We start from the raw sequence: 21,684 nt of genomic DNA, 5'->3' as shown, positions 1-21,684 counted from the left end.
ACAGGTATTTGTTTGTAAACCACAAGGCTGAAGATCGAAATTTCCAATGAACAAACAAAATCAACTACCCCAGATCGCCACCAGTCCTTCCCCTCAAATGTGCCCTCCCTCCCAGCCCACTACAGTTTTGGCAGTCCATCATTTCTTCTGTATGTAAGATGATTTTATAGATCTCCAAGCAAAAGAGGAGAAAACAGGTACTACACTTATGAGAACAAGCATGAATTACCTCTAGATCAAGATAATGCATTTAAGTGACTTAAATAAAATACATGTACATTCAAAAAAAAATTGTATGTATTTGCCCATTTTAATTTAAAGAGAAGCTGCTGAACGTTTATTTGATCTGAACTGTCTCTGGTAGGAAAGGTATTCTGAATGTACCAGTGTACAGCTGGTCTGACCAGCCAGGAAGTTCATGCTGCAATGGAGTCCTTCTTGGATAAAACGTGTAATCAGGCTCATAGTTCAAGAGACAACTCAGTGATGCCATGTAGATATCTGCAAATCTAGAGAGACGTCTTAGGAAATAAGTTGGATTCTCATCAGTTCTGAATAAGCTTCCAAACTGTGCATTGAAGAAATTCCTGTTCATCTCCCTGTCACAAGAAAAAAACACAACACCCAAAAAGAATGAAGATACCTGCACACACCTCCTTACCAGCTAGTATCCAGAACCTGAAGCAAGCAGTTCCTATAAGCTGTTCTCTGCATTACTGTCTTGCCATTGCACTCCAACACACTTAAATGCAATGTAATTTTTGCACCTCTTGCATATATGTAGCCTAGATCTAGCAATCACAATAGTGAACAGAGAGCTTCACACTTTGCCCACTAAATCCAGCGATAAGTTGCTTCTGACTTTTCTGACACAGTGCCTTGAGCTGTCTTTAGCCCAGAGATAATGAAAGACAACTTTTGCCTTCATCTAAATCCTAATGGCATCCATTTGTCCCAAAGATAAGACTTTAAAAAAAGAAAAAAAAATTGCAAAGATTTGGCTTAATGTACACAAAAAGCTTAAGCACATCTTGGAATTAACTTCTGTTATTAGTCACTACCAAGTGCAATTCCCATTTCATTTACTTCCACATTTCTGGAGAACGCTGCTGGTAGTACGGCTGCTGGCCTTGCCAGCTATTCACTTCACACACTCTGCATTTAGGGATTACTCCTTCACAACAGTAGACTTTTAGGAGTTTTAGCTGTATTACCTATGTTTGTGATGAGTCCACTGCTATATCCAATCTAGTCCAGAGCCCAGTTTCTGCATACTCTAATATGTATTGTATGTAATTTTAAGAAATCATCTAAAAAAACTGAAGTGACACAAGTCTTGATACAGAAATGCATATTTATATCATGCAGAAGTAAAGCTTCTGAGTAATCAGTGGCAATAAGGGCAGATTAACACAGGACAGGAGAAAGAAAAGAATTTGATATGATGTTACCCTTTCATTCAGAAAACTAATGCCTGTTCCAAAGAAGAGGAACATGGAAAAGTGGTTCATATGCACAAAGGGTCAGAAGGGAGAAGAGCTACACAAGAGACAGGCAGAATATTGCTTTACACAGATTATTTTAGAAGGTCTATAACTACCAGATAATATAAAATCAGTGATGGGGAAAAATTATGAAGAGACGTTTGGAGGACATCACATAGAACACCTGACTACCGTGAAGCACATTACAAATTCTTCATCTCTAGCATCTTACCTCATTTCCTTTCTTTCCTTCTTCCATTCTTCTAAAATCATTTGTGAATCAGGATCACGGTGAACCTGGAATGTAACGTATGGGTGACAAGTAACTAAGGATGCCCTCATAAATGAGGCTTTCCATTACTAAACCTTTATCAGCTAACAGAACAAGAGCAATGCTTCAGAGATCAGTATACAGAAGTTATCCACGTGCATTTTAAACAATGAAAGCAGGAATAAATCGAGGCTGACCAGTGTAGGAAGGAGATAAGATTTTGACAAAATTCTTATTAAAGTAGCCACACAAATAATTGCTTTTATTTATCTACAGTCAAACTGGTGAACTTTAATGAGACAGAAAGCACTTGCAACATCAATGTCTAGCATTTAGAAACCTGGCTGTATCCCTTCTGCTACACAGAGCCGATTACACACACAGAGAACAAACCTGCATGTGTTCCAGTAATCCTGTCAAGGTTTGAAGCCAGGTCATGGTTTGAATGTACTTCTCTGTGTTCATGATTTTAATCTCTGATCGTAACTCTGGAATAATTGCACCAGTGCGCCAGCCATGCTTCAGGGTCAAATCCTGTTTACCAAGAATTACAAAATAAAGTATTAGTCTTAAAAAGAAATACATAATAAAAATTAAAAAAAAAAGAAAAGAAAAAAGAATTTGACCATTGTTTATCCCAAAGGGGCACTAATTTAATTGCTTCTTATCTATAAGCAGAAATATTAAACAGTGGGACTTAACTGTGCCAATAGAAAACAGAGTAAGCTTCAAAAGCCACAGTTTTAAAGAGAGAGGCAGAAAACATATGAGCACTTGTAAACAAACACTAATTCATTAGGTTTAGAACAAACAGTAGGAAATTCCTCTTTCTTGTAGATGAAACCTCTACTGCTGTCAGAATCATCTGGAGGAAATTGTGTGTTGGGTTCGTGGTATTTACACATATACTTGTCTGACAGGAGGGTCCTATCAGGACCTATCAGGTATTCAAGCTCCTCCTGACAAATATAGGACAAGGCAGCTGCCACCTGTGCTCTTTCCTCCATTGTACCAGAGAAGGACAGAGCTGCATCCTCCTTCGTTTGGCTCACAGCCTTTTGAAGCACCTAAAACTACTCTTCTTTTTAAAAGCAGACTGGAACAGAAACATTAATATCTGCTGCTGCTGAAACTTGTTACTGCAGCTTGGCAGTGCTAAGCCACATCCAGGCATTCATATGCCATCAATTACAAAAGAGTTAAGTGGTGGTTGCTTATTCTAAAGTAACAGTTAACAGTATACTTGCTCATTAGGTAGTAAGAAAATGCCTGCATAGTAGGGCTACAAACCACAACAAGATCCCAGGAAGAAAGTTTATGATTAGTGACAGGAAGATTGCCTCCTGCATTGAAAACAGAAGTTCATTGAGCTCATATTACACTTGGTAGTAAATGTCATCCAAATCAGCCATATCCTGTGCCTCTGGATATCTGTGTTTACTCTCCGTTACATCTGACACAATCAGTACCTGGATCACAAATACAAACTCACACATTGCTAAGTGCAGTTTGGAAATAAGTTAAATGCTACAAGTCAGGTGGAAAACATGGTCAGCATCAGTTTTCTTCGCTGCAAGAAAAGCAATATGACTTAACTACCAACACAAATGTCGATGTATTTAGAAATCTCAAATTAAAGTGTGTTATATTGAATAACTGGGAGGAAGAGAGGAAAACTAACAAAAAAACTTGTTGTTTGTACTATTTTGTGAAAGTAAACTACTTACTGCCAGGTCACTGTAAATGTGATCACCAAAGTAGAGAACCTTAGAGCCCCTCCAGCCAGTAAGCTTCAGAAATTCATACAAGTTACCCTGCAGAAACAATGACACGAACATTGCAGCAGCATGCCACTTGCACCTTCACGAGCTAAAAAAAGAATTTAGTACACCCCTAAAAATATTTTCTTATCAAGAATCTTATCCTCACTTTTATGTATTACGAATTCCAAATTTTACAGTTTCAGTAATACTTCAAGAGGCAAGGCAACTGCAGATATACAAAACCAACGAGAAATTCATACCACTTCAACTATTAAAATAACTCAGTTAAAAAGCGTATCTACTTTTTAGAAGCATTTTTAGCTAAAGAAGCTTGGGATTCTAGGAAATAGGTATTAAATTTGAATTGAAAAGAGTTTATTGAAAGCATACATACCTGTTTGTAAATTTGACCTTTCTGCAGCTTGTGAATTCTGTCCCAGAGCAATACTCCCCTTTCATTCACCTTCCGAAACGGTCTAGAATAGAATTATTTACAATCGTTACATTGCTGTAGAAATTCTGCCACTTTTTAAAAGGGGATTAAAATTTTTAAATAAAAAATATTAATGTTTCAAAAGGAAAACATGCTCTTTAGCATCTGACCATTTTGTAATACAGAGAAAAAGCAAAGCTTCAAAACTTCCACTTTAGCCAGTGAAATGCAGTGTATCTATCCAGTTTACCTATGACTTTTATAATGGAGTTTGAGAACAGCTGTTGAAAACTAAGGCAGGTATCCCAGACAGATGAGAATAAACAGTGTGAATTAGCTGCCATTAAGGAGAGAACACCAAAAAAGTGAAGATATGTAAAAATTTTGCCCAATGCCTCATTCTGTACAACCGAAAAACTAATGAAGGGGGCAGAGGACTAGGGGCAAGATGTACAGCAAAGTTCTCTTAAAACTAAATGAAAAGAAAAAAAAAAAAAAAAAAAAGGAAGAAAAATAAAGGTGGGGAAGCCCAAAAATTCCCCCTCCCTCTGTCTTGCTTTCAAATCCCAAGTACACATATAGGAATGGGTCTTTTTCAAGTGTAAGAGTAGTGCGTATGCATTACAAATGTGTTTACCTAGTTAAGCAACTAGTCCAAATACTCCAGTCTGTCAGCTAGTCTGTCCTTTAAATATTATGTGTGACTAAAAAAAAACCCAGAAGCAATGAAAGACATTTCCAGATAAGGGTCAATTCTGAAAGGCACCAAAAATTCTCAGGTTTATTAAGAAAGGAACATGCTTCACCAACTTATAAGCTAAGATGCTAGAAACTACTTCTGTGACCCTAACTCAGTCCAGAAGGCCCGTAATAGCTGCTGGAACTTTCTCAGGCAAATATTTGGACTTCAGAATTGGCTGTTGCTGCATTCTGTAATGACCTTAAACAGGACTTCATCAAATATGATTTCATTTTACACTGTATCCAAATTGAAGTATTTTGTAACATGCTCCATAGCCTCATATGGAATAAATGAACTACTTGAATAATTTTTACTGACTAAATACCAACCTTCGCTTATCATTGAAAAAGTTCGGCTTATCAGCTTGTACAATGACCACATCAAAGAGATCCCTCCAATCCTTGCCAACTATGAACTTCATGCCTTTGTCCCTAAAAAGTACAAAGGGATATTAACAGTGAAGCATAACAGAAGTGCAATTATCTGTGCAATATAATAAGTTACAATGAAGAACCTCATCCTCCCCAGCCCTTAGAAATGTATACAGCAAACAACTGTTCACTTACACAAAGCTGCTGGGACTGTTTGTGATGAGAAACATCTTCTTGCCATGATCAGCCAGCTTTGCTAACACCGCACGAGTTTGTTCAGCATAGCAAATGTATTTCTCTGTGAGGATTGAGGAAAATACAGTATTAATTGAAAAAGCTTTTCCACAAGAATTTTCTCTGCATTCAACCAAAGTTTTAGAACGATGAAGTCACACTTAATGAAGGCACTTTAAACAAGTCAAATAACTCTTTCAAGCTTTAAAATTTAGAACTTGTAATCTTAAATAAGGAAGCCAGAAATACGATTTTACTACCAGTGAAAACACGTTTGATAGATGATCTCACTACTACTTACCAATATCTGCTTCAATTGCTCTGTACATTATTCCTTTGATGTGGACATCCCTGATTGAATCCTGTCAAGAAAGCAACAGAGCACCACAGAACTGAAAAATCATTTTAAGTATAAAAACCAGTGCCCACTGCATAGCAGTAGTAATTTGTTTGTAAAACAACCCATTTCTCTGAATTACACTTTCAACTTTACAGAAATGCCATGTGATTTTCATGATATATACGTCACCACCAGACAAAGAGTAAGCCAGTCCTCCAAGAAACTAACCTCATAATTTTGGAAAGTATGAAACTGTATAGTACAGGGGCTGTTTTACACAACAACTATGAAAGGGTGCTCATAAGGGTGAAGTAGGGTGAAAGCCCTTTGCAGAAGCCGAGTCGTCACAGATTTCCAATGACCTTTGGAGCAGAGAACATTCCTTTCCTCTTGCAAAAACCCCAAAAGCTTTAGGTCAGATTTTAGATTATGATCACTCACAAATGCCCTGGTTATTTGAAAAATAAATTTATGAACTGATGAAAGAAGCTAAATGCTTAAGCAAAGTACTCATATAGCACTCTGAAGGCATTTGGCAGCTCTCCTGAATCAGCTTCATACCAGCTTTGTTTAGGACAGTGCTACTGCCATTTTGGTACTTGTGGGGCATGTCCTAAAAATCCTCAAAAAAATGCCACTATAGGGCTTACAAAATGTTGGTAATGCTGAGCAGTACAGAAGTTTCTACCAACAGTTCAGCAGAAACCACAAGAACTAGCCTTCTGACTCTATGTAACCATAGCCAGAAGGGAAAATTACTCTGGAGGTCAGAAGTTTCCTGTATGGAAACCCTGTGCAGGCAAATACCATCAACTTGGGCATAACCTCCTGTTCTTAAACAACTATGACACAAAATTATCTCCTCTGCGGGATATATCCTGAGGAATCAAGGGGGTCAAATTACTCTAGTCATTATTACTACATTTTTTTGGAGGAGGAAAACACACAAAATAGATATGCCAAAAGCAAGAGACAGCAAATGATCGTATACTAGTGAAGATACAGAAGCAGTACAACTGAAAGCTCTGAACTGGAATTCCCTATAGCCTCTTATAATTCCTCCTAGTGAGAAAAGCATGCCTTTAATAACAATCAAAAGAAGCTTTATTGACATACAAAAGCTTCTTCACTTTCCCCCATCCACCCCTCAAACCTACAAAGAGAGTAACATTGGATTTAAAACAAATTTCAAATTATTCTGTTTCTTTTCCAAGGTCTACTTTCATTTTATTTATGTTTTCATGGTTGTATAGCAATAATTACCCTATACAACGCATAAAGTTGAGGTATTTCACTGGAGTAGACACAACACTTTGAAGCTTCCTGAAGAGCTCAGAGAGAAGATGCACAAATGCAGAGGTTTACCTAAATCTTCAAAGCTAGTACCTTGACATCTTTGTACAGATGAACGGGCTCGTAGTCTATGTTGTTTTTCAGAAAGTACTCATTCACACAAGAAAGGAGTGTCATTTCTGGCAGGGAAAATATATCCATGAATTGCTTCATTGTATTTCCTTGTGAGCTCTATAGGGGTGGGAAGAAAACAGAAGAAAACACAGCTGTTTCTCAGATTAGAACACTTCCATTCATTCAGTAGAATCACTTGAGCTTAGTTGCAGATACTCAGCTTTTGCCGTAACTGTTCTCGTTGCTTTAGATGCTTTTTGAACTAACAATGTTTCTATAAAGTAACTGCAACAAAAGTGTTGGCTTTATTTTAAGCATTATTCATGATGCATTACTCTTAAGAGCAATATTTTAATTCATAAACATATAAAAGACAGCGCTTAGCTAAAAGTCAAGAGAAGGACTTTGAGACCTTCACTGCAAGTCTGTATTTCTAAAAATAAGACACACTGGGTATTGTGATGGGGTGGAGGTTTTGTTATCTTCTTTTTTTCTTTTTAATGAGGGGAATACTGATTAGGACTACAAAACAATTTACATCCTTAAAAAGAGGTGATAAAAACTTGTAAGAATCTACAATAATGAGACAACAAAAGAAAACATTTCTAGTCTGCAGAAGCTGTAAGTATAGCTGTTTCACAAAAGCAGAGAATATCATACAAGAGCAAACACAAACCAAATACTTCTCAAGAAGAGGAGAGGTAAAGCAACCTGCCCAAGATAGCACACTGGTCAAGATAACAGAAACATAACGGTTGAGGTTGCAAGAGACCTCTGGAGGATATCTTGTTCAACCTCCCTTCTCAAACAGGACCACCTAGAGCCAATTGCTCAGGACCTTGTCCAGATGGCTTCTGAATCTCCGAGGATGGAGACTCCACAACCTTCCTGGGTAATCTATGCCAGCGCTCAGTCACTCTCACAGTAATGGAAGTGTTTCCTGATGTCCAGAGGAAACCTCCTGTGTTTCAGCTTGTGCCCACGGCCTCTTGTCCTGTCACTATCAAAGAAAGCATAGACCTGCAGAGACCAAGGCACCCCATAGGGAACACCAAGGCAATATTCAGAACTGCTGCAGAGACCAGATTTGGGAATTCTAAGTTCAGCTCCTTAAAATAAGAACAAGTGCAAGAACAAAATGCTCCATGGCACAAAGGGCCTTTTACGTCAACATGGAATTAACATCCATACGTAAAAGGGGTAAAATAAACTTGTCTTTTACTGAAAAGACAGCACCGTTCTTCATTTGAGAAAGAGAAAGGAACCTACCAGCAAAATTATCAACTTTCCCCACAGAGCCAAATCCAAAAACTTAAAAGCTTTATCTTTTATCATTCACCTTTTGTGAAATCCTCTTAAGGTCAACTCTGCCAGCCTGTATGCAAGCGATGCCTCCACACATTTACTTGCTGCTACATCAACAAAGTCATTAGACCACTGGGAAGAAGTACATAACCAGGGTAAGGTACCAGATATGGTTCATTTCCCAGCCTTTATCAGGTTTGCAGCACAACTCACTTGATTTTGTTATGTTCCCCTTCTCTGTCTGTATGACTGGGCAAGGGAACAGTGAAAGAAGAAAATACAGCAAGCAGGAGAAAGAAAATGCATTTGTTGGTTTAGAGGGCAAACTTCACATCTAGCACTATAAGTCAATCACGTATTGAGAAAATATAACTGCTAGTAAGAACAAGAACAAAAGGCAATCACCACTATCCCTCCCCTCCCAAAATAAAATAATTTTTAAAGAGCAGTTTGTGATTTTACCTTTCCATAAAAGTCACTCATTTGTTCTAAAGGGACATGGGAACCATCATACATTGCAATGACTTCTTCATCTGGGACGACACTAAGGCCTCTGGAAAACAACACTTAGTTTAGTTTAAAAGTCAGATTAAACCCTTGAAGTAATTACTGAAAGTCTGACAGCTTAACAGATCTGGAGCTTATTAAAATACTAATACTGTAATAGGAACACTTTAGTCTGTATGTTAAAACAGCATCTTTCCTTACAGAGCAAGTAACTTTTTCAGAAGCTGATGCACATAGAATGCATTCCAATTTTAAGTCCTTTTTACTTTCTTACAGGAAAAGAGCTAATTAGTCTCCATTGAAACTATGCCTTAAGGGTTTGTAAGTACTAGCTAAAGGTTCCAGCTTCTTAACACAGTAATTCCTCACTCTGCTTTTGTTTCATACAGCACTGATAATGTTTAAACCAGATTATTCTGCAGCATGACCTTGAAGACTCAAGGGAAAGAAAAACATACACAACCTTTAACAAAATACGACTTTCTTCTGAAGTGTATCAACAGTTCAGCTTCCCAAAATTTAAGATTACTTGAAGAATTGTTCAAAATCACAGCCTGTTCACAGTCAGTACACTGTATCTGTACAACTGCAAAGTTCGACTGACAGCATCAACAGATGTACTAGAAGCTGTTCACCTACAGCAGCACTCCCACTACTGCTCTTGGAGATGTGCATTGTCAGAAGGATACCAGAACTGCTTACACCTCTCAGTGCAAATGAAGCTGTACGCTTGGGGAGTCCTACTACCTTCTGCTATACAAGTGACCTACACACTTACGGAACACACAGTTAAAACTAAGAACTACAGATATACAGCAACTGACAGCAAAGCTCCATGTTGGCATAGAAGAGAAAGGTAAGATTATTTTAAACAAAAGCAAGCACTGAGTGAGATGTAGCTTTCATTCTTGCCCCTTCACACACAGGTACCACAATGTGTGGTTTAGCAGTCCATCCAGAATTACTCTGGGTGATACGGAGAACAAGGGACACCAGCTCTTCAACATATCTCAACACCTTTCTTGACCGGTCATCATGTTCTGGCTTTGGATGTGCATTTTGTACTAGGAGTTGACAACAACTGTGATCATCTACTACTTCATTCTGTCCCACTCTGAGTCATAAGGCAAGACTGCTAACAAACTCACCACCCATTCGTCTTCTCCTCTAGGTCACTATTATAAGGTTCCTGTCATATCAATATCCTTCCCAACAACATCTCTCAAAGCCTTCAGCCCTTTTTTTGCTCCCCTCACCTCCATACAGGTGTTTGGAGAAGCAGCACGTAAATGTCATTATAACTTGATGACCAATAGATCCAGGCACCATCAACACATGCCATCCTTTTGTCCCTTCTATCAACAGTTCTTCTGTTACTCTCATAGAATCAGCTAGGTTGGAAAAGACCTTTAAGATCATCAAGACCAACCATTACTCCAGGGCAGTCACCCCACATTTAATGGTGACTGCCAAGACATCACTAAACCATGACACTAAGGGTCTCAGCTACATGGTTTCTGAACACTGCCAGGGATGGCAATTCCACCACTTCCCAAATTTAATTCCCCCACAAGGTGAGAGAAGAAGAAAGGTGGCAAGTGCCCTGGCAGCCCCTCCACCAAACATACATACATACATGTTTCCATTCATTACAATCTTAATATTTCTGCTACATACTTCTACAGATAAAGTAGGTCTGACTACTTCACCTAGCCTTTAACCTAGCAAGCTAGCATTGTTCACAGCAAAAAATGTAATAATGTGACAGCCTTTTTAAATGAATCTTACAATCAGTGACCTTCACACTGAGTTCTCTGGCTCCCTCCTAGGCCTGCATAAATCATTCCTTTGAAAACCACAGGAACAGGTTCTGTCAGTTGAAACATACAGTAATTACTCTACACCAGCATATATAAACGGTATAAAGTTTCACTCAGACTCTGATGATACATACAGAACACATTCTTTTGGCAGCCTTAGCTAGCTACTATGTTGACAATATGAGCCTAATGCTGGACCATGCCATCTTTTTTCCTCTTTCATTTTCCTTACCTTCCTCTCCTCTCTCCCAAGGCACATCTCAGACTAACCCATGAAGAACAGATCAATGACTACGGCTGAATCATCTACCTACCTGCCTCACTATCAGATGAAAAGAGGTAATGAGCATGTTATCATCATTTCATATTACCATATACAGTCCTCATAGTAAATCACTGCGAGGTTGCATTATCTTTTAGCCCTAGAAGAAAACTTTTCACACAATGGTATCAAGAAAGATGCTTAGGCTTCTTGTTTACTTGAAAATCCGGTACCAAGTGTAGCATTCACATCAGTCAAACGTGCCCTGCTTCATTACAGCAAACTGAGCCATACTAAAAACTCTCCTGTCAAAGATCACATACAGTATACATCTGTATTATGCAACAAAGCACAGCACAGAGATTTCCTATTTAACATCAGTTCAGTAAACGCAAAAATATCAGGCTATGAGAACACAAAGCAGTTGCGCGCCATTCTGCAAGTATGATGTGGTTGATGTGTCCAAACTTAAAAGCTCTGTGCAAACACAGAAAAGACCTCTCAAGTATCAATACAACCACACCAAAGTCATGCTAACAGCCAGTCTGTGACCGTTATTTACATAGAAAGCAACAGCAGAGAAGTCATCAGCGTATTTTTAGATGTCTTTCAGCACAATTTAACAGCCGGAAACAAAGTGAGTCAGCACTATGTGACCAACCAGCTTGCCAACTTCCCCAGCTTTGAACTGGGGCGTCAGCTGTACTGTATCAGTCAGTAACCTTGTGCACATATCTGCGCATAGCCCCAAGGTGCAAAGAAACCCCTTACGATTAAAGCTGTTAATTCATGTCTGTGCTTGTCAGGGCACTGTTCCCAATGCAAATCTAAGATGTACACTAATAAATGCAACTAAGGGATAAAAAAAATAAACAGATACATCTTTATTATAAATAGGAAGTAATTTTACTCACCTATAAACTGTTCCCAGCTGAATATAATGAAAAGCATCAATCTTCATTAATAACGCCTTGCAGGGAAGAAAAACAAAAATCAGTTTTTAATCACATCAACTCTTCGCCATGAAATTATAAAAATCAAAGCAATTTTATCTATAACCTGTCCCAGTAACGCCTGAGCACATTTGCTTCAACTTCCTTTATAGCTTCCAAAATACTTTCATCGATGGCTTTTACCCAGGGCTTGCAAAATCACCAAGGAAACATTGTCCAGTGACCTGAGCTAAGTCATGAAGAAATACCTTTCCTACTAACAGATGCCTGCTTAGGTTTATTGTGTTGCACTCTTAAGTTGCCTTCTGCCAAAAAAAAGCACCCAAAACTTTTTCTACTTAAGAGAAAAATATGAAACAAAATCCTTGCATGTCAATGCAGAGTGAAAACTCAGAAGACTTAAAAGCCCTATTTATTTTCTTTGGTTAGGTTCTCAGCACTAGATAACCCATCACAGAATTATGTATACATACCCGGTGCACATCATAATGAAGTCCTCTGATTGCAAAATTGGGATCATAATCATATTTTCTTATTTCTGCAGGGTACTAAGAAAAAAGAGCAATGATTTGATTTTACATCCGTAACACCAACAACTAAAATCTACAGAATTTTAAAGCCTACATTTTCTATGTTTCTCATTTGCACTAGTCATTAAGAGGCTTTTTGATAGGTTGGTGAGATTTGGAGGAATCTATGTTCAGTGTGAGACAAACTTTTTTTTCCAAAATGCAAGGTCATTGTTTTAAATCTAAGTCAAGGAGAGTACCTAAAGTTGGATATCCACGTACTCTGTAGAGATCACTTTTTGACCATTAGCCTTTTGTTCAAAAGGTTATTTTAATATACACACCTTTGAAAGCAAACTTCGTTTTCTCAAATTCCTAAAATTTAAAGCAGTTATCCTGCATTGTGAAGTCTCCCCAAGAAACAGACTACATGAACACAGTTTCCAACTCAACCTTCTAGCTAGAAACCCAAGAACATGCCATAATTTACAGAGATATCTGAACTTTATCACTCACTTCTATTGAAAGAAAAAGCAATATATCATCAATATTAACAGGAGGAAAAAAACACATTTTTGTCACTTTCAAGAAATAAAAGCAGCACAACGATCTATTTTGACTCCCTCACTGCAGATCATAATCCTGATCTCAGATTGTCAAGTTTGAAATTTAGCCCCCAGAGGTGTTTATAAAGATACAATGCACCACAAATAAACATAGATGGGGAGGAAGGAAGAAGAGAATTCACAACAGCTGATGTCACCTGCAGAAGCCATGCTTCCCCACAGGGACTTCCCCAAGGTATAGTGTGTCACAAAGATCAGATCCTGAAAGCAAGTCAGGCATCAAACACCATCAGGGCGAGTCACATCAGGAGACCACCACAGTGACCCAACTATATTTACCCTGAAAGGCATTTGTAAGATTGCTTAGAGATGCATGTGAATTGAATGACTGCATAGGAAGCTCATACCACCTATTAGAGAGTTTTCTAACATTCTTCAGTACAAGCCCGTTGTAATTTGTCCTGCTTTAAGCACAGGTTAGTCATGATAAAAATGTTAGGTGTGTGCCTTGGGCTAAGGGGTTTGTTAATTTGTTTTTAAAAGGTAAAATGCTTCAGTCATTTCTGACAAGGCTTGAGAAATCTATCATTTCTTTGATTAACCAAGTGAAAGGCAATTCTTGATTTCCCTCCCGCAGGCACAGCCATCTTAGAACTTGACAAATGAATCTCAGGCACATTCTCCACCTTCTCTACAACTGTCTCCATACACATAGGGCTAATTTACAAGCCTTTGGTGAAAGAAGTAGATTATACATCTTCAATAGAGGCTCTAGCTACTTTTACAAAAAAACCTAATAAATCTCATTTTCTCCACAAAGTTTTTATATGTGCTGAAGAGGACCTGCTCTGCAACTGCTGTAGATTGTACTCATATCAAACACAAGCACCTAGACTTAAAGAAAATACTCCTAACTTCTGAACTATCATCCCTACTACAACTTCCAGAAAACATGGGGAAGGCTACTGATTGAATGAAGAACAGCATCTAAAGCTTACAGACAGGTTGGGAAGATTTGTAGATTTGGCCAGGGAACATGAAGCAGAAGAGACAAGGGAAAACATCAGAGGAGGATACAGAATGTGATCAATCACAAAGAAGGAAATCTATTTCTGACTCTTTCAAATTTCTGCATACCTGACTTTCCTACTTTACTGTACTAGAGGGCTGTCTTTTTGCAAGCATGCCAGCACACATGAGAAAAAGATTGAGCCTACCTTGGCATGCAAATCAAAGCTTCCTTATAAACCAAACAAAAAAAATGATAAAAAAATTGCACTGTTTGCTTGCCTTATTCTTGATAGGGATACTTGTATCTGGACTGAAATAGCAGTCTAGATAAGGTGACACAAGGCCTATACATTAGGAAAGAAAGAAGCCCAAGAGCAAAAGTTACATTCAACACCTGCTGCCACTTCTGAGATTAGCATTAAATTCATGTTTATTCTCTTGAACACACTTCAAAAGTCCTTGCTTCCTACACTGCGTTTTGCAGTTTCTGATGAATTACCTCATCCTGCCATGACCAAAATTGGCCATCTTTTAGGCTGACTGTGACAGTCATAATGGGCAATACTATCTAGAAGTTTTTCTAATATTAAAGGCAAGGAAAACATTAACAGTGTAAGAAGCTACAGAGACAGCACTAACAAAAACTGTTGTCCTTCAATAAATTCCAACAAGAGATGATATATTTCAATAAGCTGTCTCAAAAAGTAATTACAGCTTCATTTCCTATAACTCAAGAGAATTTAATTGAGACAAACTGGAAAGTTATTACTACCTGAATGCATTCAAATAGTAAAGACAGAGCACAGTTTGAAACTCTGTCTACAAGAATTAATCTTGACTCCTACAATAACGTTTTTTTGCAAGAACCACATAGCTTTAATAAAATCTATTTACACACCCTACAGCAATTGCTGCCGAGACATGCCAAGATCTCAGAGGGATCAAGTTGTGTATGCTTGTAGCACCCATGAAGTTTTGTTTGCTCTTCTAGGGATATTTATAGATGTTTATATATAGCTCCTAACCTTTAGATTTAAATCCAAAAGTAGAATAACACCACCCATTCAGATTTAGGTTATATGAAATACACAAGCAGTTTATTAGTTAAGTTACTCTGTGGAATACTTTTGCAGGAGAATTTTTCTGCGAATCCTACAGTTCAATAACCTTTGCCTCTTTCAGTCCACAAATTCTTCAGCCTTTTTCCCTGCAATACCTTCAGCTTCCAAGTCACCCACCTCCTCCCCACCTTCCTGACACACAGTAACTTCTCCCATCCCTAGACTACCCAACAACCAACTCCAAGCTGCTTGCATATCAACAAGTCACCAATGTAACACACTGCTTGGTGAGGTGACACGGCAGTGATCCCTCTTAGAGGACTACAGAGCTGAACACTTACTTGCGTCTTTCTTGTATTCAGCCTGATTACAGCATTACTGCATACGCTGCCCCTTCAGCTAACTCAGCTGAAATGCCAGGGACATAACAGAGCACCTCACAAGCACACAGTGCAATCAAAGACCTCCTAAGAAGCCAGGCTAAAAGTAATTCAAATGGAAATTAATCACTGTACTCACAGCAATGCATAAAACAAAGCAATGGTAATTTGTAAGCTTATTTATTAGGGTGACTCCAATTAATGACAACCAGAAAAAAAAACCACCAAAACCAAACCCACCACCAAATTAAAAATTAAAACAAATAAAACTTTATTCCTTAACAGTTGACAGATTGCGCTCTGCTCAAAACTGCAGCTGAGAATAAACCAGGACTTGTATGGTTCATATGTAGCTGTTGTACAAAATGTGCTATAAGGGAGCCAAGCAGGGACTACGTCATGAAAAGAGTTATGCCCCTCTCAGAAACTACTTACAACACTCTTTATTCATCAGTTTATTGTTATTCCATTAATTTTTCTTACCCGATGCTCATTAATAAGAAGATCTCGAGCAGCATTGAAGATCAGTGTGTGCAGATGTTTAGAATAGAAGACCAATGTGTAGTCGTAATCAAATCCATAAATTTCAATGTCTGACAGGCTCATTTCATTGTTTGAAAAGATGGCATCTGGATTCAGCATGTTACTCATGATTGAAGGAACCAACTCTGGGGAAGGAAAAAACAAAGAAGTCAGACTAGCCCTGTAGTTTTAAATAATGCACAGAAATCCATTAGCAATTTCTAAATATAGATAAATGATGATGGAAACTATCAAACTAATTCACACTAACCAGCTAATCCTTAACAACATGACATCATTGAAAGTGCTGCCCCTAACTTTTCTTGGTGACCCATAGCTTTTACTTGAAGCACACTTTCCTCTGTACAGTTCAAGTAGGAGAGAAGATGTATTTTGACATGTCTCATCAGAGAACCCCAGATTCAATATATGTAATCTTTTGCTAACTCCATTAACACATTTATTACTGCTTTTGAAAATGAACTTTGGAGTTGGATGATATTATCATTATTATTATTGCCTTGTCTTCTCCTCCCATTATCTGGTCTGGCTTCTGCCCCAGAAGCCAAACTGGCATTGTTTTAATTTAACACTTTCAATTTCTTTTGCTTCATCGTTTCAAGGTTACCACAGTACCCACTGTCAACTCAAATAAATAAACTTTGTGTGATTGCAGTAGTTTTCAAACAACAGTTACAGACACATTGCTATGCTTATTAATCTTCTAGCATATTAGGAAGCTAAAAATATTCTGCTGCTCTCTACACACAAGCAGCTGGTGTGTGTAAACTTCTTATTTTTAAGGGTATGTTTCTCTTGATATTTGTTTGAAAAGTACACTGAGAAGTTAAGATCACTTACTTAGAGTCATAACATGTTAAGTAACTTTAGGACCAATACCAACGTCAGTATGAAGGGTGTTTGTCCTTGTTTAGAAAACCTGAAAAAGCAACATTAGGAGGCTAAATGCTACCCTCGTGAAACCATAAAACATGAACATGTTTTCCTTCCTTCCCTTCCCATATACTAATCTTTATAAACCAGCTTTCCCTATTGTGGAAAAAAGGGAGTTTACATCTGTGCTTGGAAGGGTGAGTTTAAAGCGAACATGCTTTGTTTGGTTACTTTCTACATGTAAGTCTAGAAGGAACTGGTCAACACCTTCAGCTCTGAGGACTGATACACAACATGCTCCACCATGGGAGGAAGGAAACTACCTGCACAAGGCAGGTAGACATGGAGACTCCAGATCTGTTAAAAAGATAGCATTCCATTTTGAAAACTCTGGCCAAACACACAGAAAGGGAAATGACATTTATTTTATAAAGCAATGCCTTAGTCTGCCACACAGTGAATGGACAGACACAATAAGAAACTTTTACAGATGCCCAATAACAGATTGCAATGTGAAACTGTTCCACTTTATCTGATGCTGACATCCAAGTCTTCTAATTTTTAAGAGAGGGAAAGAACAGCAATTTGACCAAGTGTAATTCTAAGTTTCTTTCACCAAAAAAAGATCCCAGGAGTTTCCCATGCTTAAGCGGTCATTGTGAGCTCTATCTTCCATTTCAGGGGATTTAACAAAATAAGCCTCAATCAAAACATTAGCTCCTGCTATCTCTACTCACTGCTTATAGTAATACAAGAGATAAATGTTATGTTCAGCTGAGGTCACAAAATAACCAAATGCAATCTGACACAATACTATTAAGGCAAATACTTTTACTCTATAAAAAGAGCCATGAATCACATAATTAACTTGAAGCCGTAACCATAGTTTTAAGTTAACTTCCAAAATAACTTTACAACACCCATTTCTGTATTATAAATTAGTTTTTCAGTTGTACAGCCTAGTGAGTTAACATTTATTCTAAAAATACAGCTATATAGAGAGATACAGATATTCCAGATTAAAAAAAACCTTGACCAGCACCTGACTGAAAACAGTAAAAACACCTCATAGCTATTAAGACATTCTGGCTGGCGGACAGCATCCCAAGTGCTTGCATCAAAAATCGGCAGAGCTTTGTCATCTTAACACTGTAACTAACTGAAATGCCACATACTTGAAGCCATGGGGTGACTCAGGCTGTAATAAAATATTCCGAATTATTCTAGAAGCACTTGCTGCGTCTTCGGCCAACCCACACCCACTGACTGACTTATTTTCCTCTTAACATCACCCTACTCTCTAGCCTCAGCTCTGAAGTATTATTTGGGTGTGGCTTAGAACAAGCAAAATTAATTTCAAGAACAGGAAAACAAAGATTCAAAATAAAACGTATTTACTCTCTTCTTCCTGTCCCTTATCCCACCCTCCAAATTTCACAGCATTCTTCCGAGATCTCCAACGATTGTGTTACATCTTCTTAAATATCTTATTTCACTTGCGAAATGCTGCCTCTATTTTATGTTTGCAAACACTACATTTGCACCCAGCACAGTGAAGTCTCAGTTCATACTCAAGACTTTAAAGTGCAAGGTAATACAGTAATTTCTCTTTTTATGGACAAAACATGCAAGACTAAAACATAATCCCCTGCCACTACAGGACAAGCTTTCTCACTTGACGTTGCAGAACACACACTGTGTCTTTTGGGTCTTTAAATTAAAGATCACATATTCAAGCTCCTTGGGAATACTCTTTCCATCAGACCAAGGGCTGAAGCAAGGAACCTTCAAGCAAATATTGGGCCCTCAACTTTATGCCTAACTGGGCTAACAACAGTGCCAACAGTGCTTCCCAGAGTAATGTATGTGTCAGCAGCGTTTCACCCTGGCTTCAATGCTTCATGGAAGTATTATAATGGAACCATAGGTAAAACAAAAAGTAATAGAGTCACCGACTGGTGTGGGTTGGAAGGGACCTTAAAGCTCCTCCAGTTCCAATCCCCTGCCATAAGCAGGAACACCTTCCACTGGACCAGGTTGTTCAAAGCCCTGTCCAACCTGTCCTTGAACACTGCCAGGGATGGGGCAGCCACAGCTTCTCTGGGCAACCTGTGCCAGGGCCTCACCACCCTCACAGGGAAGAATTCCTTCCTAATATTAAAATTGAAACTCATGCAAAACTTCTCAGCACTTTTTGGAAGCGCAGCCTATTGCAGAGATCCCTTCTAACAGACAACCAACTTCCCAACTTTCTTTTTACACTTGCCTTACTCCAAACACCACGTCTCGAACAACCCGCCACTCTGCCTAGCCCAAGCTATGCTGTAGGAGAAGCTTAACCTCCGAGGCCCTTCCGAACAGGTACAGCCCGGTGGAATTAAGAGGGGCAGCCGCTCCCAGGGTACGTCTCCGGGGATCCGGAGACCTGAGAGGCAAGGATCCTACCCGCGCTCCCCGTCCGACCTGGGACAGCAGGAGCGAGGGCACTTGGCCACCAGACCCGCGATGACTCCCGGAGCAGACGGCGGCTTCTGGGAGCTCTGCGGAATGGACCCACAGACGCTCACCATGGGCACGAACCCCGCTGGGGTAGAGGCAGGGCGGCTTCATCGCCGCCCCACATACACACACCTCGCTCCTTGAACCCTTCCTGTTGCCGAACGGCACCCACAGGGCTCGCCGTTCCTCCGCTCCGCACCGCCAACGTTTATCTACTCGCTTTAGGACCGGCGGCACTCCGATATGCAGCGAGAGAGGGACCGGCGCCCGCGGGCCCCGCGTCCCGGCTCACCCTTGGTGGCTCTCTTGGCCTCCTTGTAGCGCGACTCCAGGTAGGTCTTCATGTCAGGCGGCGGCTGCGGCCGCTGCTGCGGGGCCACAGTGCACAAGGCAGCGGTCCCCGCGGCGGGCAGGGCCCTGCACCGCTGCCCGCCCGGTGCCGCTCGCCCGGCCGCCAGAAGAGACCGCACCGCTGCCGCTGCTGCCATGCTCCGCTCAGCCCCGCTCCGCCGCCGCCGCCGGCTGAAGTCACTTCCTCGGGCTCCGCCCCGGGGCCGCTCGGAGGCGGGGCCCTGCCGAGCGGCGGCAGGTAGCGCCGTCCTGCCGCCCCCCAGGAGGGACGAGACTGCTCCTGTCCGGCGGGGAGCTGTGGCCGGCCTGCAGACCCCGCCGCTTGCTGCCTCACTTCCATGGGGGCCCGAGGCGACCGGCCGGCTACAGCGGGAAGCGGCTTTCTAAAGCCCTGACCCCTGGTGGAGCTGACAGAGGGCTTAGGTCCCCGGCTCTCGGGTCTGCCGTCGCGGCGATGGAAAGCAGCTTTCCCCATCCGTAACCGCCGGCAGCAGTTGGTTAGCAACTGCTGAGGGGTCACACGCACTTCAAGGTCAAGTTCAAGGAGTGGCGCGGGAAATACACCCCAACCGCACAACACCCTGCTCCTCAGGTCTCTCGCTGTGCGAGGAGCTGCCTGGTATTCACATCAACAGCAAATGTCTACTTTTCCAGCCATGGTGCACTGGAGCTATGTGTACCTGCTTACATCCATGAACAAAATAAGCTCAAAACAAGCTGGATATAAAATATATAACACAAAGAACACCATGAAATCCACAGAAGCCATACAGCTGTTTTGAGGCCCCCATCTCACTGTGAAACACTTGCTACTGGTATCTGTAGACCCTCTCAGTCTGAGAACATCAATCAAGATCCATCAATATTTGTTTAAAAAAATAATAAGTTAGATGATGCATGGATGAAGAACCACCAAGTCCAGACCATTTCCACAGCAGAAAGGTGATGGCTCCACATGCAGAACTCCTGATGTGCTCAGAAACTTTATTTACAACAAAAGGAACATATTCTTTTTTTTCAGTACAGTAAACATCAGACAGCTTGTTCTTATACCAAGGAGATCCACAGACCCTATTGTCACTTAAGCCTGGAAGTTATGAAGTTAGTCAGCCATTCTTCCCCATACATCTCTAAAGCAGCAAGCCTCACAATGCCAAGGGATTTCAGACTAAGCATTACTCTTAGCAATCTTTTTTTTTTTTTTTTTGTTACAAATACTGTAAAACCCATTATGTTTTTAGAGGCAAAACCACAACAAACTGAAAGAAAAACAATCAACCTTGTATTTCAAAGTGTCCGTCAGTGGGTAGCTGCATGTTCTGTACTCCTTACTGAGGCTGAGTTCTTGATTGACATTGTAACTGTGATTGCCAAAAGTCAGATACCTATGGATTACCCAGACTTGGTTACTTTGCAGAGACCAGATACAGCTTTCATCAAAGTTCCTATGTTATCACTTATATTACATTGTCATTTCGTTATTGCAGCATGTGATTCTGCTATACATTACTAGGAATCTATCATGATGAATTCTGGGAACAAGGGCAGAACAAGACAGTTAGTATTTAGGAAACAGACAAGGCAAAAGACAACTCCACAGAGAATTTCTAACCTGGTACCTGCTTCCTCTGATCTTTCTAGTCAGAGATTTTCACAGAACAGTTTTGTTACAACACCCTGGGGCAGAGGAAATTTAAACTTCCATATACATTTCAGCATCAGACTTCCCATGTACAACTAGAAAAACACCAAAATAAGTCATCTGTGAAATTAGGAGACTCAGTGAAAAGTCATTCTGAATGCATAGCACAGTTCTAGGGCATTGTAGATTTTCTAAGCATCCAAACCCCTAATTAATCAATCACCTTCAACAAAGCAAAAATGCGTTAGAACTGGGCAGCTTCTCCACTCCAGCCTATGAACTAATTAATCCCATGTGCAGTTCAATTGAAATTAATGGCAAAAGGCACATTGTTCCTCTCCTGAACACAGCCTAGCC

General features: G+C 40.0%; 1 protein-coding gene across 1 annotated transcript; it reads right to left on the bottom strand.

Moving 5' to 3' along the window:
* Nucleotides 1-163: 163 nt before the first annotated feature.
* NT5DC3 (5'-nucleotidase domain containing 3) lies at nucleotides 164-19,829 on the bottom strand. Its single transcript, XM_080626630.1, has 14 exons — nucleotides 19,627-19,829; nucleotides 15,903-16,087; nucleotides 12,366-12,440; nucleotides 11,854-11,909; nucleotides 8,813-8,903; nucleotides 7,025-7,162; nucleotides 5,600-5,660; nucleotides 5,260-5,362; nucleotides 5,023-5,124; nucleotides 3,913-3,994; nucleotides 3,483-3,569; nucleotides 2,149-2,289; nucleotides 1,717-1,781; nucleotides 164-599 (listed from the first exon to the last, which is right to left on the bottom strand). The coding sequence occupies exons 1-14, from the start codon at nucleotides 19,820-19,822 to the stop codon at nucleotides 338-340; spliced, it is 1,644 nt and encodes a 547-aa protein (XP_080482756.1). The 5' UTR covers nucleotides 19,823-19,829; the 3' UTR covers nucleotides 164-337.
* Between the last annotated feature and the right edge of the window lie 1,855 nt (nucleotides 19,830-21,684).

This window comes from Psittacula echo, assembly GCF_963264785.1.
Source record: "Psittacula echo genome assembly, chromosome: 1".
Lineage (NCBI taxonomy): Eukaryota > Metazoa > Chordata > Aves > Psittaciformes > Psittacidae > Psittacula > Psittacula echo.
The sequence above is the reverse complement of the archived record's forward strand: the minus strand, read 5'-3'. Positions and strand labels throughout refer to the sequence as shown.